Source organism: Podarcis muralis, chromosome 7 (assembly GCF_964188315.1).
Source record: "Podarcis muralis chromosome 7, rPodMur119.hap1.1, whole genome shotgun sequence".
Taxonomy (NCBI): domain Eukaryota; kingdom Metazoa; phylum Chordata; class Lepidosauria; order Squamata; family Lacertidae; genus Podarcis; species Podarcis muralis.
The window spans coordinates 12,882,851-12,910,168 of NC_135661.1; the positions used below are offsets into that span (position 1 = coordinate 12,882,851).

At 50.7% G+C, this 27,318-nt stretch overlaps 1 protein-coding gene across 1 annotated transcript; it reads left to right on the plus strand.

Annotated features, from left to right (window-relative positions):
* On the plus strand, window positions 1–26,754 carry GGCX (gamma-glutamyl carboxylase). The gene is made up of 15 exons (XM_028741145.2): window positions 1–159; window positions 2,347–2,547; window positions 5,781–5,939; window positions 6,091–6,256; window positions 9,327–9,405; window positions 10,516–10,622; window positions 14,081–14,244; window positions 15,171–15,448; window positions 16,258–16,389; window positions 19,588–19,739; window positions 20,572–20,741; window positions 21,010–21,140; window positions 22,428–22,575; window positions 23,479–23,674; window positions 25,682–26,754. Exons 1-15 carry the CDS (start codon window positions 132–134, stop codon window positions 25,842–25,844), a joined length of 2,274 nt encoding a protein of 757 aa, XP_028596978.2. The 5' UTR covers window positions 1–131; the 3' UTR covers window positions 25,845–26,754.
* Window positions 26,755–27,318: the final 564 nt, after the last annotated feature.

Consider the following 27,318-nt stretch of genomic DNA (forward strand, 5'->3'; position numbering starts at 1 on the left):
CCTCGGCGGAGCCGGAAGTCAGGGCTGCGCGGCGCTGCCTGGCTTGCCCTCCTCTCTTGGGGGGCGCCTCCCTGGCCGGGACTCCGCCGAGCGGAAGGCGCGCGCTCTCGCTCTCCCACCGCCACGTCGAGATGGGGCCGGGGCGCGTGCACGCTGCGGGTATGAGCGGGCAGAGGGCAGGCGGGGGGGGGGGCGAGGTTCAGGTTCAGGCCTCGGGGGGGGTGCTGGGGAAGGGCCCCCCTTCTTCTTCCTGCAAGCCCAGCTGGGGCGCAGCGCCCGCCCCCAGGACTGGCACCGCGTCTCCCCGTGGCAAACGCACCGCGGTGGGGCGAGGAGGGCAGGCTCCTCTGCAAATTCCTCTTTTAATTCTCCCCTGCCCAGGGCAGCGCCTCATTGAGGGACAGTGTTTCAATATGAGCAGGATATTTTTTTAAAGGAAAAAAAGCACTGGCCTTAAGAGAGTTGTGTCTCACTGGTCGCCGCTCTGCCCTTTTAGCCATAGCTGTCAACTTTCAGATTTGAAAATAAGGGATCAGTAGCCTCACCTGCCCCGGGGACAGTCTACGGGATATTTAACAATCCGGGAAGCAGCAGGAAATGGCGCTGGAATAAGGGAATTTCCCGCAATAAAAGGGAAGGTTGACAGCTATGCTTTTAGCTAGCAACCAGGGTAAAGGTAATGGGACCCCTGACCATTAGGTCCAACCATGACCGACTCTGGGGTTGCGGCACTCATCTCGCTTTACTGGCCAAGGGAGCCAGCGTACAGCTTCCGGGTCATGTGGCCAGCATGACTAAGCTGCTTCTGGCGAACAAGAGCAGCACACGGAAATGCCGTTTACCTTCCCACCAGAGCGGTACCTATTTATCTACTTGCACTTTGACGTGCTTTCGAACTGCTAGGTTGGCAGGAGCAGGGACCGAGCAACGGGAGCTCACCCCGTCGCGGGGACTCAAACCGCCGACCTTCTGATCAGCAAGTCCTAGGCTCAGTGGTTTAACCCACAGCGCCACCTGCGTCCCATATATCTTTTAAAAGCTTAGAGTAATAGAATTGTAGAGTTGGAAGGGACACCAGGGGTCATCTAGTCCAACCCCCTGCAATGCATCCCTGACAGGTGACTATCCAAGCTCTGCTTAAAAACCTCCAAGGAAGAAGAGTCCACAACTTCGCAAGGGAGTCCATTCCACTTCATTCACTTTTTTGGGGGGGGGGCGGAGTAAAGGGTGCAATAGAATACAGTCTGGGGGGGTCCTCAACATTCTACACTCCCCCCACCCCAGCTCAGCCTGCCCCTTCCTGCCTGGGCTCTGTCCCTTGGTCACACCAGAGTGTAAGGCCAAGACTTGGCCAATATGTGCAACAAGGTGAAGTGGGCAGCAGGAATTTTTTTTTGGGGGGGGGTTATCAACAGCCAGTTTGAACTTGCTGTGTGTGCCTAGCCGTGTGCTGGTTTTCAAAATGCAGATTCTCCCATTCCTTTGCCGTTGGCAACCTCTGGTCTCTTTAATTTGAGAGGCACCAGAATTATACCAGCAGAGGCTACTTTTCCTGTTAGAAGGCAGTAGCTTCCTCTGTCCCCAAGTCACAGGAAAAGTAGCCTCTGCTGGCATAATTCTGGTGCCTCTCAAATTAAATAGACCTGAGTCAAGCTGTCTAGGGCACCATCTGCATGAGAACATAGAGAGAGCCTGCTGCCGGGTCAGGGGGTTGCCTAAGCCCTCTCATCACCCTTCACAAACTACAGCTCCTGGGAGTCTTTGGGGCAAGCCTTGACTGCTTAAAGTGGTTTGATACGGCTTTGGTCAGTATTGTTCAGATTTGGGACCATCTCAGTCGTACTCAGGGACGCGGGTGGCGCTGTGGGTAAAACCTCAGCGCCTAGGACTTGCCGATCGTATGGTCGGCGGTTCGAATCCCCGCGGCGGGGTGAGCTCCCGTCGTTCAGTCCCAGCTCCTGCCCACCTAGCAGTTCGAAAGCACCCTTAAGTGCAAGTAGATAAATAGGTACCGCTTTATAGCGGGAAGGTAAACGGCGTTTCCGTGTGCCTCTCTGGTGCCGGTTCGCCGGAGCAGCTTTGTCACGCTGGCCACATGACCCGGAAGTGTCTGCGGACAGCGCTGGCTCCCGGCCTCTAGAGTGAGATGAGCACGCAACCCCAGAGTCGATCAAGACTGGCCCGTACGGGCAGGGGTACCTTTACCTTTACCTTTACAGTCGTACTCAGCAATTCTGGGATTGAACTCAGGGCTTTTGCATGCAAAGCTGATGTTCTGCCGCTGATCCACGACTCCTTTTCTCCCTCTGGGGTGCAGCTGCCATCCTTTTCATCTTATTTTTGCAGGCACTCAGCTGTCAGAGTCTCCTGCCAGCCAGAAGAGGCGCAGCAACAAGAAGGAGGAGCCTGGGCCCTCGACCCTCCACAGCTGGACCAAGCGCCTCCTGGGCTTTGAATGGGCCGATCTTTCCAGCTGGCACCATTTTGTCTGCTTACTTAACAGGCCGACTGACCCTGCGGCGCTGGGCATCTTCCGCTTTCTCTTTGGTGAGTCTCTTGCCTTAAGAGTGCTGGCCCTGCGAGGTCGGTGTGGACTGGAGAGTGCTTGTAGGCCCCTCAGAGTATTGAGATGCTTGATATCTGTAAGGATAAATCCTTTTGGCATAGGTGTAGTTTAGGCAAGATTCCAGGATGCCAACTGCTTTCAGAAAGATGTTGATCTGTGCCCACAGCAGCAGCTTTCCACAACCTGGTGCTTCTGGGATATTTTTGGATTACAACTCCCCTTAGCCAATGGAGCACAGACTGCATATATTTGCTATCAGGATGGGTTTAAGGTGCTCAGTTTGGTGTATCAAGCCCTTGGTAGCCAGCCTGCTACTTGAAGGAGCACTTTGCCCCATTGCTTGTCTTAAGGTGGAGAGGCAGTGCTGATAGTGCCATAGTTGTAATATAGCAGGGCCTCCTTGGTAACAGCTCCCAGGATATGGAATGCCCTCTCCTTGGAGATTTCCTTTCTTATGCATTCAACACTAGCCTAAAATAATAATAATAGTAAGAACAGCGACAGCAGCAACATCTGGAGGCCACTAGGCTGCAGAAAGCTGATTTACAGTTTTCCGACAATTTCATACTGTATCTGCAAAGCTCCATCCCTCCATGTGTGTCTAGACTTGAGTCCCAGTTGACACCTGAGGTTCTGCTGCATGTTACCTTCAGCAGTAAAGCTCAAGAAACAGGGTCTTTGGGGTCATGGTGCCACACATGTGGCATTCCTGTCCCAGTTGCTGCCTGTCTCTGGGAGCAAGGGAAACATCTCATCTGGATCTTCAGAAAAGCTGCTGGAAGCCCCTGTTGTTGGCAGTCATCATTCTCTTTAACAGAAGTAGGAAAGCAATTATAACACTAACAGTACAACATGATAACATTAATAATAATAATAATAATAATAATAATAACAATAATAATAATAATAATAATAATAATAAACAGTGAAAGTACAGTTGCTTGAGAGAGCACTGCAGAACTAGGAGGAGAACATGATGCAGAGGACACTTTGCATCATACGCAATCTTCTTTGTGACCTAAGGGCCTCCAAAGGTTGAGGTGTGAGTCAGGAGGGTGGACTTGACTATCTGCCTGACTAGCAAACACCAGAAGAGGCCACCAGATACTGTCAAACCCCAACCCCATCGGAGCTGGGATTGTTTCTTTGTGGGCTTTTCCTTTCCTTTTTGCTGTCACCGAAATTTAAAATGGTATGTTGTTTCATTCTCTGGTACCCTCTTGTCACAAGCCCTGCTGTTGGTCCTTTGAGGCTGAACGTGGAGAATGAAATACAGGTACAAAGCCTGGGGTGGGGAGGACAGGTGAGCAGGACAGGTGCAGAGTGTGCATTGGTCACTTGCTGTTGTCAGGAATTGATGCTGAATTGACCCAGGCTGAGGACTCCACATACTCAGCCTCTGCAGCAGGTGCAGGAAATCTTGGAAGAAAGGGCACTTTCCTTTCCAAGGGATGCCTTCTGAGCACCTTGCCGCGAGTGCAGGAAACTCATCTGAGCTTTGCCCTTGGGCTGGCAGGCATAAGATAGTGCTCCCTGCTAGTCCACTATGTGTTGCTTGGTCTTCCTGATGCATCTGGAGTTTGCCACAGTTGAAGCCAGGAAACTTGGCTAGATTTATTTGATCCACCAATGCTGATGTTGTGCTATTTGCTCATCCTCAATGCATCATTTGATGTCCACTGCTTTCTTTGGAGCCTTTAAACTTGTGAGGATCTTCAGTGCACCCTGTATTGAGATGTAAATGCAACAACTACCAGACTTTTAGAAGACATCTGAAGGCGGCCCTGTTTAGGGAGGCTTTTAATGTTTGATGTAGTACAGTATTTTAACATATTTTGTGTTTGTGACCTTTTGGGAGATGCTGGGTGCAGGATTCATAACTGTTTTTTCTCTGCATGTGATGGCTGCTGCTGCCCTCCTTTCACACACTCTCCACCATATCTCTTGCAGGAGGAATGTCTCTTCCTACATGCCTCCTTCTTTACAAAGCTGCCCACAGGGCCCCTTTGCCAAACAAAATAGATGGGCTGCTTTTCCTGAGAGCTGCAGGGGAAATAATTTCATGGCGGTTGCAATCCAGTTCAGTGCACAGGATGTGGAGGAATGCGCTGCTTTTTTAAGCTGTGGTGTTTCCCTCCTGTACTGGAGCCAGCTGGTTTCGGTGGCAGCTGCAGAGATGCCACGTCCGTAGCTGGCAGCAGCTTTTGGCTTCTCATTTTAGGCCTCTTTCTTATCAGCAGTGATAGGAGACTTTGGACTAGGCTAGGAGAGATCAGGGTGTGATCCCATCGTAGGCTGCAGTGGATGGTTTGTCCTAAAAACCAACAAGGGGTGTGGGTGTGTACAGAATGACTGACCTTTCCTTTGAATCACTGCTGCTTTCAATGAAAAGAAAATTCTACTCTGTGTTTTGAAACTCTCTCTGAGCCCCCTTCACTCTTCATTTGTGGCGCACATCTGACAGTTCCACCTGACCCTCAGCATTTTCTGGAGTGGACTGCAGTAGCACATAATGTACCAATGTGGTGTACTGGTAAGAGTGTTGGACTAAAAGGTACCCCTGCCCGTACGGACTAGTCTTGACAGACTCTAGGGTTGTGCGCCCAACTCACTCAAGAGGCCGGGGGCCAGCGCTGTCCGGAGACACTTCCAGGTCACGTGGCCAGCGTGACAAAGCTGCATCTGGCGAGCCAGAGCCGCACACGGAAACGCCGTTTACCTTCCCGCTGGTAAGCGGTCCCTATTTATCTACTTGTACCCGGGGTGCTCTCAAACTTCTAGGTTGGCAGGCGCTGGGACCGAGCAACGGGAGCGCACCCCGCCGCGGGGATTCGAACCGCCGACCTTTCGATCGGCAAGCCCTAGGCGCTGAGGCTTTTACCCACAGTGCCACCCGCATCCCAGAGTGTTGGACTAGGGTAAGATAAATGTATAAGACCCCTGGATGGTTAAGTCCAGCCAAAGGCAACTATGGGCTGCGGCACCCATCTTGCATTTCAGGCTGAGGGAGCCAGAGTTTGTCCACAGACAGCTTTCCGGGTCATGTGGCCAGCATGACTAAACCACTACTGGTGCACGGAGGACCGTGACGGAGGCCAGAGTGCACGGAAACGCTGTAAGAGCCAAGGGTTCAGATCCTCACTGCAGGCCTGTTTCCTTCCAGTGTTTGACCCCATTCCACCCCACATCATTCTTCTCTCTGGCCCTTGCCTAGGTTTGTTGATGGCCTTGGACATTCCCCAGGAGCGAGGCTTGAGCCAGCTGGACCACAAATACCTGGATGGACTGAAGGTGTGCCGCTTCCCCCTCTTCAACTTCCTGGAGCCCCTTCCGCTGGACTGGATGTACCTTGTCTACACAGTGATGTTGCTGGGTAAGGACATTGGGAGAAGGCCGGGGAGGTGTGGTGGACCAGCCTGCAGTGTTGGCTCCACCTTGCTTCCTGGGCTTTTGGGCCTTGTTGGGTTGAGTCCGGCTGCAGAAGGTGCTCTGGGGACCTGACCTTGCCTCTCTCGCTGCAACAGGTGCTTTGGGGATCATGCTGGGCTGCTTCTACCGCCTCAGCTGCCTGCTCTTCATGGTGCCTTACTGGTATGTCTTCCTGCTGGACAAAACAACATGGAACAACCACTCCTACCTCTACGGCCTCCTGGGCTTCCAGCTCTTGTTCATGAACGCAAACCGCTACTGGTAAGGGATACCCCTTTGCTTTGCTTTCACCCAACAACCCTGATGTCAGGTTTTGCAGTGCCTCCTCTTTGCTCACAACATGCTTATGCCAAGTAAACACCTTTCCCGGCATTTCAATTACACAATTTCAGCTTGACATTTGAACAGCTTGTGCCAGGAGTCAGGAGCAGGTCAGCAATGAAAAAGCACCAGTGTCAGTGAAGTTAGCTCTTTATTCCAGGAAACCAAAACAGTGCAGTGATCACAGCAACTCTTCCCAGTAGGTCTTGCTACATTTGTGGCCGTTGTGAGACTGTGGGGCCTTCCCAGTGCCTCTCTAGGGCCCTTCTTCCCCCAGTTCCTTCCCCAGCAGCCTAAGGCTCCTTTGTCTTGTCTCTCTTTGCTCCACCCTCTTCATTTCTCTGTGTGTTCTGGGAGACCAGCAGGGAGGAGAGCTGGTCGCAGCAGGAGGGAGAACTTCCCTGGCTTCTTCAGCAGCCTGCCTCCACTTCTGCCTATTGACCTCTGCTTCTGCCACAGCCTCTTCCTGCTCACTAAACCCTGTTACGTCTTCAGCTTCCAACACATCCTCCTCCCAGTCTGCTCCTTCTTCTCCCTTCTGACCACTTGTCATCACTCCACCACCAGTCCTTGGGCTCTGAGCCTTGTTCCCCTGGGGGTTCCCCAGCTAGTACCTTCCATCCCCCCACCCCTGCCTCCATTCAGTCCAAGGCACTTGCAGGCTCTGGCATGAGGTCCCTAGGAATTCTCCAGCAGCTGGAGGAGGAACATGAGCAGGCATCTTACTTCCTTTATCTCATAAAATTTATATGCCACTTGTTTGGAGAAAGAAACCTCAAAGCGGTTTACAAAAAAGAATAAAACAGTGAAATAATTGGTAAAAATAGTTAAAATCAGCTATTCAAAACATTTTAAAAAATAATTAAAATAAATGATAAGCTGAAAACCAGATTAAAACACCCGTCAGCGTTCTACATACAGTATCTGAGCAGGCTTGCCAAACAAAAATTGTGAAAAGTGTACAATGAATGATGTCAACAGTCAGGGAGTTCCAAAGTGTGGGTGCTGCCACACTTACAAACTACAGTGGTACCTCGGGTTACAGACGCTTCAGGTTACAGACCCTGAAATAGTACCTCGGGTTAAGGACTTTGCTTCAGGATTAGAACAGAAATCGTGCTCCAGCGGCAGCAGGAGGCCCCATTAGCTAAAGTGGTGCTTCAGGTTAAGAACAGTTTCAGGTTAAGAACAGTTTCAGGTTAAGAACGGACCTCCAGAGGTACGACTGTAAATGAAAGTCATTGATATTTAAATCATAAATCTTGTGCATGTCGATACCAGCAGATGTTGGTCTTACATTGCAAGGCATTGGCCACATTTCACATTAAACCACAGTTGAAAATTAACTACAGTTTAATGTGAACAAGTAACCTGCTGGCGCACACTGCTCAAGGGCATCTCCTTTGCTGCTTCCCAGCTCCTGCCGTTGCCTTAGGCAAAGCCTGTGCCTTGGCTTAGTGTTAGGTGAAAACCTGACCTTATTTCTCTCTGTGCAAACCATACGTAGTAATCCAGTAGCAACCCTTGGCTTGGAGGGCAACAAACTACAAATCTGGATTCATAGGTCATTGCCTGGAATGTGCACCTTCACTGCGCTTAGTTTGCCCATGACCAGCTCCAAACTGTGGCAAAGACAGATTCCAGGTGCCGGCTTTCTGAATGAGTCAGGATGCTCAATAGCTTCTTCTGACCCCCCCGCCCTTGTTGCCACTGGAGAAGTGACTGTGGCTTCTGGGTTTCAGAAAGATTTTGTGGACCTCTTGCAAGATCTTCCAGAAACTGAGTGCTGCAGCTGTGTGACCCTAGCAAGCGAGGCTTCAGCGGAGGTGTGGGGTGTGGGAGGCAGTGGTGGGAGAGGCGGCAGCAGGCGACGAAATTACTGTATTTTTCGCTCTATTGGACGCACCGGACCACAGGATGCACCTAGTTTTTAGAGGGGGAAATCAAGGGGGAAAAGCTTCTCCCAGAGCTTCTCGGGGCTGCGGGGGAAACCCGGGTTCCCCCCCCCCCAGCCCCAAAGAGCAAAGAAGCGAAGACAGCGAGTGGGATCCATAGCCGCGCAACCTCTCCATCCAGGAGCTAAACCCTTCCAGCAGGGCTAAAGAAGAAGACAAGGCAGCGAGCGCGATCCATCCCGCTCGCTGCCTTGGCTTCCTCTTTAGCCTTGCGCAGCATCTTTAGCCTTGCGCAACGGGATGGATCACGCCCGCTGTCCACCGGGGCTGGACTAGATGACTCCTGGGGTTCCCTTCTAACCCTGCAATTCTATGACCTCGGAAGGTGTTGGGGGTCTCCACCACTGGAGGCTTTTAACCAGCGGTTGGGGGACCATCTGCCTGGCGTTCTTTAGCTGTGATTCCTACATTGTGAGGGGGCTGGGCTAGATGACCCTCGGGTGGCCCTCCCAACTCTATACAGCCCTACAATTCTGCGGCAGGAGATCCACAGCCACTTCACACAATGCCCACTCCCAATTTTCATCGGAGAGACATGTGGCTTCAGTGTCTAGGTAGGTACCCCCCTACCTGCCACTCTTCCCCCACCCCACTTAAGCTGCGGGAATTCCTGCCCAGAGAAGCTCCCAGGTGAGGCAAGGGTTAAGATCTACCTCTGGTGGATCGCGCTCACTGCCCTGGCTTCCTCTTTAGCCTTGCGCAGCCTCCCCCGGGCTGGAGAGGTTGCGCAAGGCTTTTCTAGAGGAGGGAGAAGGGACTGACTGGCCGTGTCAGTCCCTTCTCCCTCCTGGGGAAAAGCCCGCAAGAGCCGTGCGAAGCTTGTGTGGGGCTCTTGGGGGCTTTTCCCTGCCTGCCTCCCCCCTGCATTCGCTCCATAGGACGCACAGACTTTCCCCCTTAGTTTTTAAGACGGAAAAAGTCTTAAAAACTAAGAACACCTCTGGTACTGGCTAAGCTGATTTGGACCCCCCCACCTTTGTCTCAATTTAAAATGGTCCGTGGGTAGCTTCTCAGTCCCACTGAAGGCCTCTTGGTAATACATCTCTTCCCTTTAGGTCTATTGATGGCCTCTGGAATCCACAGAAGAGAAACGCGCATGTTCCGTTGTGGAACTACACGCTGCTGCGCACACAGGTAAAGCGCTGCTGTTGTTTCCCCCTAGCCCCCACCCCACTGTGCAGACTCCTCTCAGGGTCTGCACCGATGTGTCCTCTGGAAACTGTTGTAAACAAAAATCTGCCCTTTCCCCCTTATGGGGTACCCAAGAGCCCATACAGAATCCTTACATAGGTTCCCTATTGGTAGGAGAAAATAACAGAGGCCAACCAGAGAATATTGAGAAGCAAAGCAGCTAGTAAGCCTGATCTTTATTGATCTGCTGCAACAGGGTCCTCACTCACCACACACAGAAGGGAGGAGGAACCCAGAACAATGGCGCACAAGGCTTTATAAAGACATTTTAAATTCCCTGCCCTGGAGCTGAAGACCACCCCTCCATACATCATACATCATCACAGAAGGGGTGTAACCTAAGCCCACCCCCCAGATACTTGATACCTACATCACAGAAAAGGCGGTCTACAGCAGAAATCTGAGTGCATTGTTTTATCTCGTCTGACAGGTTGCCTGTTTAATGGTCACTTGATTGGATTGCCCGGGGAGCCTGGCCAGTCTTTTGTAATGATAAATACTTAGTTCCTGAGCCAGGTCACAGGCTCACACCCTATTCATATCTTAAATGTGCCCTTCAGACAGGATTTGTGAGGAAAGAGACAATGGGGAGGCTTCCCACTTTGACCTTGCAGAGAAAACATTTGGTCAGTTTGGGAATCAAAAATGGTTTCAGGTTGGTCTTCCTGTGCTGATCTACGTACATGCTTGGTTGGTACACTTATGAACATTTAACATTCCTCAAAATTCCTATCACAAAACAAAGTAGCCTCTGTGTAGATGGATGAACCAGGACCCCCACTCCCACAGAAGCAGCATGGACTCAGCATTGACACTGGCGGGCTGTGACTTTCCAGGTTTGCAGGCCAGAGTCTTTCCCAGCCCTACCTGGGGATGCCAGGAATTGAACCTGGGAGCTTTTGCTCAAGAGCTCACCCCCTTCATTGGGGGATATGTAGCGAGGTCCTTTCCTCACCTCGAAGGTAGTTTGGAGATGGGCAACCCCTTTGCTCCTGCCTGATGTCTTGTGCTTCAGAATCTAACTCCCAGATTCTTGGCCTTGTTCCCGAGCAGATCTTCATTGTGTATTTCATTGCTGGCATCAAGAAACTGGATGCGGATTGGGTCGAAGGCTACTCCATGAGCTCCCTTGCTCACCACTGGCTTTTCAGCCCCTTCAGGTGAGGAGGAAAGGGAGGGAGGGAGGGAGGCGGAAGCAGTGAAGGAGGAGAAAGGTCAAGGAATCACACAGGTGGAAGGTTCCAGCCGCTCCCTTCTGCATCCTAGATTTGGGAGGGTGGAATTCCCATGAAGGGTCTGGCTTCAGCAAGGGATAATACTTGCTAGTTTTCAATTACAATCCAATAATAACTGCATTATAACAATACCAATTTATAATACAATTATTAATACCAATTGTTCAAATACCAAATTATATAATTTAGATAAAGTGGCCCCCTGTGTGCTAGATTTGATGAATTGATTATTTGCTTTATTTCTGCGTTCCAGAATCGTATTAATTTCCAGTCATAATGATAATCCCTTATACAACAACTGCAATACAGTGGTACCCCGCAAGACGAATGCCTCGCAAGACGGAAAACCCGCAAGACGAAAGGGTTTTCTGTTTCGGAGGCGCTTCGCAAGACGAATTTCCCTATGGGCTTGCTTCGCAAGACGAAAGCCCATAGGGAAATCTCCGGGGACCTGTTTTAAATTGCTGGCGGTCGGGAGCAAAGACTTTCGCCCACAGCCGGCCTTCAGAAGAGGTCCTGGACCTCTTCTGAAGGCCGGCGGGGGGCAAAAGTCTTTGCTCCCCCCCGCCTGCCTTCCCGGGACAGCAGAGACTTAAGATCGCCCCGGGCGATCTTAAAATGCTGGCGGGCGGGAGCGAAGCGTTCGCTGCCGACCCCCAGCATTTTAAAATCTCCCCGGGACAGCAGAGAAGTCCCGCCCCGCTCGGGATGGCGGCGCAGAGCTGTCTGCCGTGCCGGGATCAGCGCAGCTCTGCGCGGCCATCGGGAGCCGGGGCGAAGCCCGCCCCGCTCCAGATGGCCGCGCAAAGCTGCCTGCAGTCCCGGGACTGCAGGCAGATCTGCGCCACCATCCCGAGCGGGGCGCTAAGTCCCGCCCCGCTCTGGATGCCAGCGCAGAGCTGTCTGCCATCCCGGGACTGCAGGCAGATCTGTGCTGCCATCCCGAGCGGGGCGCTAAGTCCCGCCCCGCTCTGGATGCCAGCGCAGAGCTGTCTGCCGTCCCGGGACTGCAGGCAGATGTGTGCCGCCATCCCGAGCGGGGCGCTAAGTCCCGCCCCGCTCTGGATGCCGGCGCAGAGCTGTCTGCCGTCCCGGGACTGCCATCCCGAGCGGGGCTAAGTCCCGCCCCGCTCTGGATGGCGGTGCAGATCTGCCTGCCGTCCCGGGATCAGCGAAGCGTTCGCTGCTGACCCCCAGCATTTTAAAATCTCCCCGTGTCCCGGTGAGATTTTAAAATGCTGGGGGTCGGCAGCGAAGCCCTTGTTCCCCCCCAGCCCCCCCAGCCTTCAGAAGCCCTTGTCCCCCCCCCCCCCAGCCTTCAGAAGAGGTCGGGGGACAGACTGTCCCCGGACCTGGTCTGAAGGCGGTTTCCCTAGGAACGCATTAATTGATTTTCAATGCATTCCTATGGGAAACCGTGCTTCGCAAGACGAAAAACTCGCAAGAAGAAAAAACTTGCGGAACGAATTAATTTCGTCTTGCGAGGCACCACTGTATTAAAAACTTCTATTCGTGTTGACACATTAAATGATTTATAAAGCTACAAGTGAGGAACTCAAATTAGATTCTTGTTCTTCCTGTGTGTGGCAGTTATTCTGTCTGTGATGTTTCTTCCTGTCCTTGTAAGATGTTATGTCTGTCTTTCCCCCGGTTGTTGCTGTTATCCATCATGCCTTGGGCGGAGCTGATATCCCATTGTTCCAGAAATTTCTCCATCGCTCCGTCCTGTGCTTCGCTGTTTTGCAACTTTTGCAACAGCTGCAAAAGTCACTCTGTCCCAATAAATAACCTGTTTTCACCATTTTCCCTCTCAGTCTGGGAAGAAGAGCGGTCTGTCGAATTGCGGATGACTCAGTAAAGAACCTTATCAGTTCCTTGGCAGTTCACAGACGCCTTTCATCCTTCCTTCCAACTGAAGATATATGATATATACTTCCAATTAAATTAAATTCCAAGTCCTCTTAGAATTATTCAGTTCACTCTGCAAATAATAAAAGATAATAAAAGATAGGGAGGAATCAGCTCTAAGTTTCTGTCATTAAGCCTTTTGCAAAATAGAGCTTCCCTCCCTTTCCCCTTTTTTAACACACACAGTTCCATTTGATATTATATTCCATATTTATAATCCAATTCTTTCATTCTCGCTTGTACAAATATAATTTGAACTAAAATTCAGAGGAGAGTTGCCGAATCATAAATGTAGAGAATAAAACTTTAAACAAACCATAGGCTCCACTCTCTGCCCGCCGTCTTTTTCACCAAATGAAGTCTTATCTTCAGTTTTGTTCTGCATTTTGGGATCTCATCTCTTCTAGCACGCGCCTGTACTTTAGTCCAATTAAGCTCCAACTAACAGGAGAACCTCTGCTTCTTAATGGCGGCATTGGAGGGTTTCTGGTGGGCAAAATGTTTTTGCACTCAGCTCCTCCCTGCCCCCCCCCCCCGCATTCCATGCCAGAGCAAGGAGATGAACTTCGAGTGAAGCCCCTTCCCCCTGTCTCTGGGGGGGGGGGGGATTTGCAAGGATAATTACCCACAATCATCCTTGTTTTTCCTTCTCTCTCTGTCATGGAGTCTGGCTCCATTAAGGCAGAGCAGAACCAGAAGCCACCGTTTGGTCCACATTTTTAAGTGAGCTGACCTCCCACCACTTTGATGAATACATGGATTGGAATGTGATTATCCTTTGGACATGACCAAATTTTGTGATACAGTTCCTGGCACAAAAAAGTGTGTGTGTGTGTGTGTGTGTGTGTGTATTTGCAGATTTAAAACTAAAATAAATTTAGAAATGCATTCGTGATAAAATGCATATTTAAGTTTACAGTATGATTTCGTCTTACATGGGGGTTCAGCTCCAAAGGTTCTGCATTTACAGTGGTGCCTCGCAAGACGAAATTAATCCGTTCCGCGAGTCTCTTCGACTTGCGGTTTTTTCGTCTTGCGAAGCACGGCTATTAGCGGCGGTTTAGCGGCTATTAACGGCTTGGCGGCTATTAACAGCTTAGTGGCTTTAAGAAAAAGGAAACAAACTCGCAAGAACTCGCAAGACGTTTCGTCTTGCAAAGCAAGCCCGTTGGGAAATTTGTCTTGCGGAACGACTCAAAAAACGGAAAACCCTTTCGTCTAGCGAGTTTTTCGTCTTGCGAGGCATTCGTCTTGCGGGGCACCACTGTACATGAAAACTGCATATACCCAAACCCTTGGAACTGCCATGCGGCTTGTGAGTGAGGGTGGGAATCTGCATGGGCTATTTTTTTTAAAAAAGAAGAGACCTGTGAATAAACACATAGAAATTGACATTGCTGTGCATCCCTAGTCCTGAGCACAGGCTCTTCACCTCCCCCCACCACTTCTCAGTTATGCTGTGTCTTCTATCTCAGGTTGGTGCTTTCAGAGGAGATGACCAGCCTGCTGGTAGTGCATGGCGGGGGTCTCATGCTGGACTTGACCGCTGGCTACCTGTTGTTTTTTGACGCCACCCGACCCCTTGCTCTTGTCTTTGTCTCCTACTTTCACTGCATGAACTCCCAGCTCTTCAGCATTGGTAAGTTCTCCAGAAGTCCAAACAACTCTCTTCTTCGCAAGAAGGTCAGGAGCCCTTAACTCCTGCCTTGTTTGGCTTTGGCCGCTAACCACGCTCCTCCTTGCCTGTGGTGAGTAAGAATCCCTTTTAGGTAACCAGGAAAACAAGTTTTTTTGGCTGTTTGGGGGAAAATGTGGGTGGTTCCTCACACCACCCCCCTTCATAGTATTAACAGGCTGCAAATTGCTAACATAGGTTCATGCAGAGAGAAAAAAATGTTAGGATATTTCCGTTCCACCTTAAAAGGGAGCAGGCTTTGTGAGTCACAGAGGTCGATGGATCGAAACCATCCTCTGCGTATTTCCTGTTGCACAGGATGTTTATGTTTTCAGTTGCTTTCGTTTCCTTCTTCGTGCCTGAACGCTCAAGCAGGCGGTCATGTCTTTTCTTTGTTCTGACCAACGTTAAATAAACTGTAAATATGCTCTCCTGCTGTGCATCTCTCGCTGTGTGAATTCTGCTGACAGAGTGTGCACCAGCCTAAGAATGTGGAATGCTGCTTCTGAGGCTTCGTGTCGCTAATTGCTGATACTGCCTGTCTATGGGAGATCGATGCATCGTCCGGCAGCCGGCTTGGGGGCTATGATGGACTGTGTCTCCCTGGCAGTATCCCAACAAAAAAATCCCCAATTTTTTGGGGGGGGGGAGAGATTGGGGGGGGAGAGGCTTTTGCAGACACTTGCAAGCCTATGTTAATGCCATTTGGGGTAGTTTGTGTGACAAACTTGGTAATAAAACTTCCTCCTCGTCTTTGCAAGGTGGTGGGTGGGAGATGGCAATTGTACATAACCTTAGCATTGGGCTGGTATTGCAAACATCTCCTTCTCTGGCCTCCCTGTCCCAATCCACAGAAGTCCAATTTCCTGGCATTTTTTTCTTGCCCACAGGTATGTTCTCCTACACCATGTTGGCCACCAGCCCCCTTTTCTGCTACCCAGACTGGCCACGCCGCCTGATTGCCAAGTTCCCGGCCTGCTTCCAAAGGCTCCTGCCCCTTTCAGAGGCTCCACAGCCCAGCCAGGAGTGTGTGTATGGAGGAGCAGGGCAGCAGAGGTTAGGCAGAGGAGCCCAGAAGCTGGGGTTGCGGCAGAAACTGGGGGCCATCTTCACAGTGCTGTATGTGCTGGAGCAGCTATTCCTGCCCTACTCCCACTTCATCACCCAGGTGAGACGGGCCTGGTTGGCAGAAGCAGCCAACATGGTGGTGCCATGGATAGCGTTGCGTTAATTGTGTTAATTCACAAAGCCCTAAACAACATTAGTCAGACCCCACCTGGAGTCCTGGAAACATTTCTGGGCACCCCAGTTTAAGATGGATATTGACAAGCTGAAATGTGATCAAACTGGGTGAATGAGGAGGTAAAGGGTCTGGAAACCAAGCCTTATGAGGGAGAACGGGGATGTTTAGCTGAGGAGACTAAGAGGTGATGAGATATCCATCTTGAAATATATAAAGGGCTGTCACGAGGAAGATGGAGCAAGTTTACTCCTGCTCTGGAGGGTATTGTGGGGTGTTTCTTAACTCTTGCAGACGTGCATATATATATGGGTCTTGGAGCAAAAGGTGCTGGATGTTGTCATCGGACAGATAAGATTTTCCTTGACGTGGGTCCTCTGGGAAGCAGAAGATGACGGATCTGGGCTAACAAAGTGGGAGGGACTGAGGAGGCCCCACCTGAGCCAGTGCAATTCTTCCCATGGTGCCTTTCTTTCCCAGCATTCCTGCAATCTTCAGATGTCCCCTGGTCCAGAGCTACAATGAAATATATTTGTGCAGGATAGTAATGGCAGAATCTTAATCAGGATTTTGAGGTGAAATATCTGGTTGCTGGTAGCTTTTAGTCAGAAAATAATAGTCCAAAGTGGCAGCTCAGTGCATTGTCCATGACTGTCAGGCTGGGAGGGTGAAGGAAGAGGGAAAACAACATCCTTTCTGGGAAAAGTCACCCGATTTCCCCTCAACTCCTTGTGCAGGGCTATAACAACTGGACAAATGGACTCTATGGCTACTCGTGGGACATGATGGTCCACGCACGCTCCCACCAGCATGTGAAGATTACGTACCGTGATGGTCTCACTGGGGAGGTTGGCTACCTCAACCCTGGGGTCAGTTTCTCTTCCTTTTCATTTGAAAGGGGGCAGGGGCAGCTTTGGGCTACTTTACTTGGGCTGCTTCCCACATGGCAAACGGCAAATCAAATAATAGAATTGTAGAGTTGGAAGAGACCCTGAGGACCATTTAGTCCTGCAAAGCAGGAATACACATCTGTCCCGTACAGGGATTGGACATAGGGATACATTGCATGTCAGGACAGAGGCGCCAGCTTGCAAGGGCGATAGGGGGCGGGCGGGCAACATTGCATGTGTGGCATCCCAATGTTGGGAGGAGCTGGGGGCTGAACCACACGCACGACTTCAATGGCTGGCGGCTCCTCTACCTCCTCTTGGCACTACCACCAGCAGGTGGCTGCTTTGACCCTCCTGCCCCTCTGTGGAGGAGTCGGAGGAGTCGGCCACTGGAGCTGTGCTGTGCTTGACTCCACACTTCACCTCCATGCATTTAGAACAGGGGTCTGCAACCTTTAAGACAAAAAGAGCCACTTGGACCCGTTTCCGAAGAAAACAACAACTGGGAGCCGCAAAACCATTGCGACATTTAAAACAAATATATCTCCGGAGCCGCAATCTGACAGCGGGCGGGAAGGTGACGTCGGGACGGTGCGTGACTAACGCACGCACCGCCCCCATGCGACGTCACAGCCAGTACAGCGCCCGCCACAGTGGGGAGTGTCGGGGCACACAATGCGCCTCCTCCCCTCGCTGGTATCTGCCCCGGAGCCGCGGCAAAGGTGTAAAAGAGCCACATGCGGCTCCGGAGCCGCGGGTTGCAGACCCCTGATTTAGAACATTGGGGGGCCCAGCCCCCAGCCCCAAAATATGGGAAGGGGCAAAAGAACTGAGCCCACAAGAGCTGGTGCCCCCATGGGGAGTGTCGGGGCACACAATGCGCCTCCTCCCCTCGCTGGTATCTGCCCCGGAGCCGCGGCAAAGGTGTAAAAGAGCCACATGCGGCTCCGGAGCCGCGGGTTGCAGACCCCTGATTTAGAACATTGGGGGGCCCAGCCCCCAGCCCCAAAATATGGGAAGGGGCAAAAGAACTGAGCCCACAAGAGCTGGTGCCCCTGGTCGGTTACATGGTTGCATTCAGACCACTGTACCTGTGTCAGTTTTAACTGCAGGAGTGTGATGTTTGTCAAGGCTGCCTGCTATGTATCTCATAAAATAAGCCCATGCCATGTGTGACAGATATGTAGGGAAGTGTTCATATGCTGTGATTTGCAAGTTGCTTTGAGTTAACTTTATGCAAAACAAGGGGGAAACATGCAGGGCATATCCTGTGCCGTGGTGCAAAGCTCCCTCTGCCGCCGCCCCCCCCCCCCCATTTCCCAGAGTTGTTGACCTTTTTAAAGGGAGGACAGTGCTGCCGGCAGGGCTGGAGGAGGCAGGCAGTGGCTGGAGGGTGGGGAAGAGGCGGAGGCTGGACATTGCTTCGTGCCGCGGTGGCCACAGCAGATGGAAGCTCCAGGCATGGTGCGGCATGGCGGAGGCAGGCAAGGGCGGCAGGCTGATGGCGGGAGGCACCACGTCCAGCCTCCGCCTCTTCCCTGGCACCCTCCAGAACTTGGCGCCCTGGCGTCCCGCGCCACTAGCCTCTATGGGGACATGACTAATTAGTGCAAGTAATAATCATAATTGGGAGGATCACTGCACAGCCCACCCACTTCAAAGTGGTTTCCTGAGGATCTCAGGAGATGGGAAACCTCCAAATGATACTTACAAATAATTACTTGTTGATGCTTGTGGGTTTTCTGCCATATTTATATATACACACAAAAATACAAGCTGTTTCGTAGACCAAGATGCATAAATCTGGGATGCCTAACTTTCTTTTGGAATAAAAATCCAGCTTTTAGAGAAACTAATAATAATAATAATAATAATAATAATAATAATAATAATAATAATAATGCCACCCATCTGACTGGGTTGCCGCAGCCACTCTGGGTGTTTCACCAACCTCAGCTCTGGGAAAACTACAGAGTCATCTGAGCTTCATGCATGCAGTTGGAGTAGGCGCTTTGCAGTTGGAGTAGGCGCTTTGGAGCCAGACAGTTGATAGCCCTAGTTAACCCCACATTCCAGCATGCCACCAGGGAACCAGCTGAGAGGCCATCAGAAAGGGATAATGCATCTCCTTTGGAAGCCATTTGGATCCATCAAGTGTCAGGGGCAGACCATTTGAATCGGGTTGCGGAGAAGTCTAGTTGCACCAGGAAGTGATCTGACCATGGCACTTCTTTTGTTCCACTGAAACTTAATGTCAGATCACCCACATCCACAGAGGTAAACGCCAGATCTAAGGTGTGTTCATGGCTATGAATAGGGCCATATTTATTCAGAGACAGCTCAGTGGAGGCCATGCTTTCCATGAAGTCCCAAGCAGCCCCTTGTCAGGCAATGTCAGCATGGATGTTAAAATCAACCAGGACCACCAAGCCAGGTGTCTCCAGGAGAACATCCAACATGACCTGAAGCAGTTTGGGCAGGGAATCCTTGGTGCAGCAGGGAGGTCAATACACCAAAAGGAATCCTGTACTGCCCCTATTGCCCAACTTCCAGAACATGCACTCAGAAAACTGTGTCTCCCTAATAGGACGCCCGGTGAAAACTAAAGACTTCCTAAAAATCATTGCACCCCCCTCCTTCCCCACCCACATGATATAGGTTGCTGTGTGTAAGAGAAACCTGGTGGATAAGCAGTAGCAAGAACAGGCTCCTCTACCTTGTCCAAGCAAATCTCTGTTCTAACATGCTAGGTCAATTCCTCCATCAAATCATGGATGGCAGCAGTCTTCTGAATCATTACCTTGACAGTGTCTTGTGGGACACCTTGTAGCCTTCTCGTCAGGGCCAGACCTGGAGGCAGGGATAGTCTTCAAACAACAACTAAACCTTCCTCAATAATGATGTGGTCTGGTCCAAATTCAGCAGCTGGAACAAATAATAAATCTAAAGTGCAGAGAGGTGAATTTGCATGAGCTGCATAATCTTTGGAATCTTCACTTTCTAGCTGTAGAACTGTTGGGATTTTGGGTACTGACTGCTAGACCTTGCTGCTCTTAAGACCTCTCATGGCAGCAAGTCTGTCCTCCTGCCCTCCCATTCTCCTCTTCCCTGCACCCCCCCCCCACCAGCCTGCCACCCTTCCTGTGTCCCAGCTGAGACTTGCATGTGTTAGGGCAGGTCTTCACCCAGAGTCGACGCTGGAGGGACCATGCAGACATGGTGAAGCAGTATGCTACCTGTCTCAGTCAGCTGCTGCACAGCTATAACATTTCGGAGCCGGAGATCTACTTTGATATTTGGGTCTCGATCAACGATCGCTTCCAGCAGAGGTGAGTAGGCTGTTCCAGCAACTGAAATGCCCTTGAGACTGCTGCTTGCAATGACAGCGAAGCAAAATTGGGGGGCTTCCAGCCCACAGGCCCAATCAGGTTCCTCGCTCTTCCCCTGCTGGCCTACCAGGCTGCTTTGGCTGTGTGGCTGGTAAAGACGAGGCTGTGCCAAAACCGGGGCTGCCAGGCACTTCCTGTCATCTAATCAAAGGCAGCTGCAACTGTACATCAGCTGATCACTGGGGCTTTCAAAGCACAGCGCCTTTGCCTAGATGGTTTGATTTCAAACCAGGTAAGGAGAAGCAGGTCACTTGATGTCATTGTGACATTGGGTGATTGGCAGGCGGACTGTCTCTTCACCTGTCATACTTGGCCCACGGGAGGTGGGGAGGGGGAATTATACAAGCTGCACTAACAATTCCAGTAAATTTGGAGTGCTATACAAGTGTTGAGGGATGGGGCAGCTGTTAGGGAGGGTGGGGGTGGAAGTTAGGATGTTGCTTCCCATCATGCAGTTCCTTCATAATGTCACTGACTTTGAGGAGACACTGGATAGAACACTGAAGAACCGCCTGTCCTTAAATGGGTAAACCTCTCATAAACTCAAGCTGACCCCATCCTGCAAAGCTTGGTGATGAGCCAAATCATTGTGGTCTGCGACTCAAAAGATATTCTGGAATTGAGTGCATGGAAGGAATGACAGCCATATTGGATCGGAGGAACACAGCCATGCAGGCAGAGCCCTCTTCCTTGCTACTTATATTGACTTGACAATGGCCGGGGTCCTTCTGATTTGGGTATCTTCACTCACCCATGTCACCCCTCTCCTTAGACTCTTTGATCCACATGTGGACATTGTGAAGGCTGAGTGGTCCCCTTTCCAAAAGACGACATGGGTGAAGCCTCTGCTGGTTGACCTGTCACCCTGGCGGACAAAGCTACAGGAGATTGAGGATGCCCTGGACAACCAAACCGAGGTGGTCTTCATTGCAGACTTCCCAGGTACGTCTGTGCTGTTTGCCTTCTCCTGGAAACGGTATCCCTGTTTAAGCCAAGTCTACACAGTACTCTTTGGCATGTTGCCTTTTGCCTGTGTGAGAAAGTTGCCTGAGCCCCTTTTAACTGCCTGTGTAGGGAAGCCATTGCAAGAGACTGGTGAATCCTCACCTGGGGGTCACCTTGGGGTGTCAGAGCAGCAGTGGTCTTGGGGCTGCTCCTAGGCGCTGTGTTGCATTCCAGCTGCTCATCTCCCAGTTGTCCCCCATGGCAGGCCTGCATCTGGAGAACTTCGTCAGTGAGGACCTTGGCAACACTAGCCTTCACTTGCTGAAAGGGGAAGTTGCAGTGGAGATTGTCAGCACGCAGAAGAACCACACGCTGCAGGAAGGAGACAGGATACAGGTGAGGAGGAAGAGAAGGCTGAGAGGCGATATGATAGCCACTTTCAAATACCTGAAGGGCTGTCCCATGGAAGATGGAGCAAGCTTGTTTTCTGCTGCTCCAGAAGGGCTTCAAGTTACAAGAAAGGATATTCCGACTAAACATTAGGAATGGCTTTCTGACCGTTTGTGGAACAGAGTACCTAAGAAGGTGGTGGACGCTCCTTCCTTGGAGGTTTTTAAGCAGAGGTTGGAGGACCATCTGTCAGGGATTCTTCAGCTGTGATTCCTGCAATGCAGGGGGTTGGACTAGATGGTCCCTGGAGTACCTTCCAACTTTACAATTCTGTGGTTCTGTGAGGGCCAAGCTGAGCCTTCACAACTGGAGAGCAGGGGAAGGGAAGCCTTTTCCAGCCGCCTCCAGGACCACCAGTGATCCTGATGCTCTGCCCCAAAGCACAACGGAAAGGCAATGGGCATCTAACCACCTCTCGACCACCTCACGTCCCCCGAGCCCAATGAAGCATTGGAACCTTCACCCCATGCGCAATATTTGCATGCACTGCTGAAAGGCCGAGGCTTCGTGGTCAGGCACATGCTTTGCATGCAGCAGGTCAAAGGTCCAGTTGCGCAGGATCATCTCAAACAGCAGCAGGGCTGGGAGAGACCTCTGCACTCCTGTGACCCAGGAGAGCCACTGCCAGTCGGGGGAGCAGCACTGGCTCAGATGGACCACTGCTCTGTCATTTATACCACATTAAGGGGTTGTCCACACTTCCACTTGTCCTGTGCCTAGAAACGCCAGGTCTGGGTGGTTTTCTGCTTAACTGAATGCTTTCTAGGTATGGGCCTGAACACTTTCCATGGGAAAAGCCTCTCTTGAGTGTTAAATCAGTCAATGACCACACTAAACTGCTGCTATATCATAAAAAGCTGACTATCTCAACTTTAATATAGCTCATTTTCTCTTTTGAACTGAATATGGCCCCTCTTGTGCCTTGTGACAACTCAGAATCACAAATACAAACAAACCATGACCAAAGGAAATAGTTTTGAAAGTAGTAGGAGCAGAAAAACAAAGCAAGAAAGGTGTTTTGCTCTAGGCTCTCGCCTGGTCAGTCATAAATAGGCACTCAACATGCTTGGAGGAACCTGCTCCAGCCCTCCTCTGCCTCATAGCTCCCCCACCCCAGTAATGGGGAGTCCTGCCCATTTTGGGAACCCCTGCTGTGGATGGTGGGGCCCAAGCAAAATGAGATCAGGGCCCCGTGTTGATATTCCAACTTTGCTCTCTTCCTCTTGGACACAGCTGCCGCCGGGGAAATACCACAAAGTCTTCACAGTGTCCCAGGAACCGTCCTGTTACATGTACATGTATGTCAACACCACAGAGGCGGCTCTTGAGCAGAACTTCACTCGGCTGCAGGAGTTGCGGGAGAAGGTGCAGAATGGGACAGGTAAGGCTGAGCAGTGGTTGGGGGGGCAAATGAACTTGGGGCCTCAGAAGGTCTCCCGGCTGCACCGCCAGCTCCAGGGCACCAGCCTCTGCTGACACAGTCCTCCTCTATTTCACTTCTGCTGCTGGGACAAGCCAAGGACTGGCCTTGGACTCTTCAGTCCCAAGTAGAAAGTTCAAGGTTCCTTCAGGTGCTTTCAGAAGAATTCATGAAAACACCTGCCGGTTTCTTCCATCCAGTCCAGCATCCTGTTCTCACAGGGCACAGCCAGATGCCTGAAGCAGAATTCCACAAGCAGGGCAGGAGTGTAGTAGCCTCTCTCACCTGCTCCCAAACTCCTACAAACTGCCTCTGAGGTGAAACATAGACATTGTGGCTAATAGCCATTGCAAGCCTTATGCTCCATCAATTTCTCTAATCCTCTTTTAAAGTTTGTGGACCTCACTGCCTCTAGTGGGAGTGAGTTCCATTGTTTGACTCTGTGCTGGGTGAAGAACTCCTTTAATCTGTCCTGAGTCTTCCCACTTTCAGCTTCACTGAATAACCCTGAGTTTTAGTATGATAGGAGAAGGCTGCCTGTCCACTTTCTCCAGACCAGAGATAATTTTATAGAACCTGCCATGTCTCTCTCTCTCTCATCTCCCCTCCCTGCCAAGTCCCAATTTTTTCTAAACAAAAAAGTCCCAAACAGTGCAGTTTTTCCTTGAAGAGGAATTGCTCCACCCCTTGATCATTTTGCTTGCCTTTTTCTGAAACAATGTCCTTTTTTGAGGTCCAGCACCTGAAACCACAGAGAGTATCCCAAGTGCAGTCGCACCAGAGGTTTACACGATGGCATTATTTCATTTTCAAGCGACTCTCAGTCTTCTGATACTAAATCCTGATATTGCCCCCCACCCCCAGAAACGGAGCCCCTCCCTCCAGAGCTACAGCCCATCTTGGACAGCTCCATGGAAAACGTGACGCAGGTGGACCCTGTCGTTGAGGCCTTTCTCCGCCGCCAGTGGCGCATGGAGGAGCTGCAGAAGCGCCGCAATGCCACGCTGGCCGAGCGCTTCCACCGTTTCATCACCAAGAAGTACTTCGTCTTCCGCAGGAGGTGAGAAAAGCCTTCTCTTTCCGCACAACGTCTGCCCTCCCTGCCATTTCTTGCTGGCTTAACCTGGTCCACTTTCTGGCTTTGGCAGCTGGATGTTGCTGTGGGCACCCTGTAGTTTGGCTGCCAGGGTGACAGCGTCCATTTATTTACTTCATGTTTTTGATATCCTGCCTTTCTTCCAAGCTGGGATTCAAGGTATTCTCCAGCATTTAAAAATGTTCTTATAAAATACAAAGTAATAAAAGCAAACTAGTTAAAACCAAAAGTTAAAATGCATCAGAACACATTTAGAGCCAGCAGTTAAAATATATGGTGGACGCTCGGGTTGCGAACATGACCCATGCGGGATGCACGTTCACAACCCGCAGTGGTGCGTCTGCGCACACGTGGGTTGTGATTCAGCGCTTCTGCGCAAAGCGCAATTTAGCGCTTCTGCACATGTGCGACTGCCGAAACCCGGAAGTAACCCGTTCCAGTACTTCTGGGTTTCGGCGGTCCGCAACCCGAAAAAACACAACCTGAAGCATCTGTAACCCAAGGTATGACTGTAGTCTGCCCTGACAGCAGCCAGTGATCAGCATTGTCTGCACCTTGGTTTTTAAAAAAGGCCTCTCTAAACAGGAAGGTCTTAACCTGCTGGTGGAAGGATAACAAAGAGGGAGCTAGCCTCTCCTGGGAGGGAATTCCACTGTCTGGGATCAGCCACAGAAAAGGCTCTCTCTCGTGTCACCTCCCAGCTGTGCCTCTCCTGTTGATGGGACTAAGAGAAGGTGAGCTCACCCAGGAAGGTTCATACTGAGAGATAGGATATTTTGAGTAATCTGGTCCCAAGTCATATAGGACATAACCAGCACTTTGAATTGTGATTGGAAATGGACTGGTAGTTGGCAAAAAAAATTTAACAAGGGAGCAACGTTCAAAGGGTCGTTTGTTTTTCTGGGGGTTCCTCTTCACAGTGCCAGTTTGTCTTAATGTTTTAGAAAAGGCCCTTCCCTAGGCACACAGTCTATGGTGGTGATAATGCACAGCTTAGTCTAGGGCTGGGGACACATAGCTGTCAACGTTTCCCTTTTTTAAAGGGAAATTCCCTTATTCTGAATAGGATTCCTTACAAGAAAAGGGAAAAATTGACAGCTATGGCTGGGGAACTCAATCCTGACCTCCCCTGCAGGCCAACTTCAGTCTGTGGGTGCGGCTGCCCACCTGTCCGTCACCAAATGTGATGGCAGCAGGAGAACAACCTCAAGGGGGCTTTGCTCTCTCGGCACCCGTCACCTGGCCTGCACTGAGAGCAGTCTCACTGGCCAAACCAAATGGGGCATGCTCTAGGGCAGAGCTTTCCAAACTTTTCAGGATGGTGACACACTTTTTAGACATGCATCACTTTGCGACACAGTAGTTCAGTTTTAGTAGGAAACCGGAGGCTAAACTAAGAGCATTCGCTCGACACACCTGCACATTGCAGCACACAGTTTGGAAAACACTGCTCCGAAGCCACAGTGTCATACGCTGATATTATAAAACAAAACAGCAACAACAAAACCCTCAAATCAGTCTACAAAACGGATAAAACAATAATGATAATTACCAGCAAAAATTAATAAAAAATTAAGACTTTCAAAATGTTAAATTAATAATAATTTAAAAGTATATTAAAATGCACATCAGCTTTCTAAGCATCTGCATAGGCTTGTCTAAACAAAAATGTAGTTAGCAGGCACCAAAAAGTGTACATTGAAGAAGGGCTTGATATACTAATAGTAACACCCTGAACTTTGGCAACTAATGTACGTAGATATTTGAGCAGAGGTCTTATATGCTGACAGGGTTTTATCCCTATCAGCAACCACGCTGCAGCATTCTGCACTAACAACAGCTTCTGGATTAAGCGCAAGGGAAGCCCCACATAGAGAGCATTGCAGTAGCCTGCTCTTGAAGAAGCCATATGTGGTGCATGTGGACATTAAACTGATGAGGTGAGTTCTTTCTGTTTCTCTGCCTTCTCAGCCTCCTGATGACCTGGATTTCTCTGCGGAACTTGTTGTTGGGCCGCCCGCCCCTGGAGCAGCTGGCGCAGGAGGTGGCCTATGCCAACATGCAACATGAGGAGGTCCGGACGCTCAGCAGTCCAGACACGGTGCCAAAACAGCCAGGGCGTTCTGAACTCTGAGCAGCAGCCGTCGCTACCTCAGGTGCCAGCAGCAGCAGGGAGGCTCTCACAATGGGGCCAAAGGATGGGAAACCGGGGGAACACTCTGAGCGTTCAAAAGAGCCACTTGCTGGACTGCGTGGCTTGCCCTCTCTCCCTTTTCTGGACTTCTGCTCTTCAGCCAAGGCTCTTGTACTGGCTTGCTGAGACCCACTGCCTCCTGCCCACCACCACTGGCCTCTGCCGCCTGGAGACTGGTGTCTTAAGGGGCAGTGCCCTCCTCCTCAGTCTCACTGTTGCCTGTTGTAGATTCAGAATGGAGGATGATGATGGGGACACAACCGGCATTAGGGACAGAGATTTTCACTGTCCTTTTAAAAACACCCAGAGGTAGCTGCTGTCTTGCTCCAGAAGAGAAAAAACTCCCGTATCCACAAACTGGGCAACGCATTTGCAGGACCAGTGAAAATGCTGCCAAAGAGTGAGCAGGTTTTCGAGCTTTCTAGAGCTGTTCATGAACCTGAATGTTAAGCCAAACTGTGAATGTTGGGAGGTTTCCCAGCATTACTACCTGAGATTATTTTTCAGCTAATTGTTGGTTGAAGTTGAAGGGGGGGGGGGGTTGCCAGGCAGTGGGTTGGCTGGGCCTGATGGGAGATGTAGTCCAAAATATCTGGAAGGGTATTAGATTGGGGGTGGCTGCTCTACCACTTGAGCTCTGGACACACAGAGTTCCAATTTCACAGAGTTGGAAAGGAACTGGAAACCTTCACTGCTGTCTGGGTATCTGTTACAGACAGGCTTACAGTAGGAGTCCTGAGGTTTGTCTAAGAGCCTTATAATTAAGTCTAGAAAAGAGAAGGTTGTGGCAAGCTCCAGTGTGACCAAGGCAAAAAGTGTTCAATTTCTATTAAAAAGTACATTTTATGAACACGTGTGTGTCATTGATTGTCTTCACTGCAAGAGCTCTTCACCTCATGAGGGGTGGTTTGACAGGGCTGTAGGCAAGATTGCCACTCTGGGTCTTTGTGGCCTCAGGACGGGTGGCTCGGCTCGTGGCTACCATCCCCGTGGATACTCTGACTCCATGTGTGGTTCCTACTAGTGGCTTATACCTTTCCTTATACGGCTAAGGGAGCTGGGCATGTTTAGCCTGGAGAAGAGGAGGTTAAGGGGTGATATGATAGCCATGTTCAAATATATAAAAGGATGTCACATAGAGGAGGGAGAAAGGTTGTTTTCTGCTGCTCCAGAGAAGCGGACACGGAGCAATGGATCCAAACTACAAGAAAGAAGATTCCACCTAAACATTAGGAAGAACTTCCTGACAGTAAGAGCTGTTCGACAGTGGAATTTGCTGCCAAGGAGTGTGGTGGAGTCTCCGTCTTTGGAGGTCTTTAAGCAGAGGCTTGACAACCATATGTCAGGAGTGCTCTGATGGTGCTTCCTGCTTGGCAGGGAGTTGGACTCGGTGGCCCTTGTGGTCTCTTCCAAC

Excerpts from the sequence above, each read along its gene's own strand:
- GGCX (XM_028741145.2), top strand. The coding sequence starts at position 132 with ATGGGGCCGGGGCGCGTGCACGCTGCGG. Across the intron at positions 160-2,346 it reads GGGGCGCGTGCACGCTGCGG|GCACTCAGCTGTCAGAGTCT; the intron begins GTATGAGCGGGC and ends TTATTTTTGCAG. Across the intron at positions 19,740-20,571 it reads AACGATCGCTTCCAGCAGAG|ACTCTTTGATCCACATGTGG; the intron begins GTGAGTAGGCTG and ends CCCTCTCCTTAG.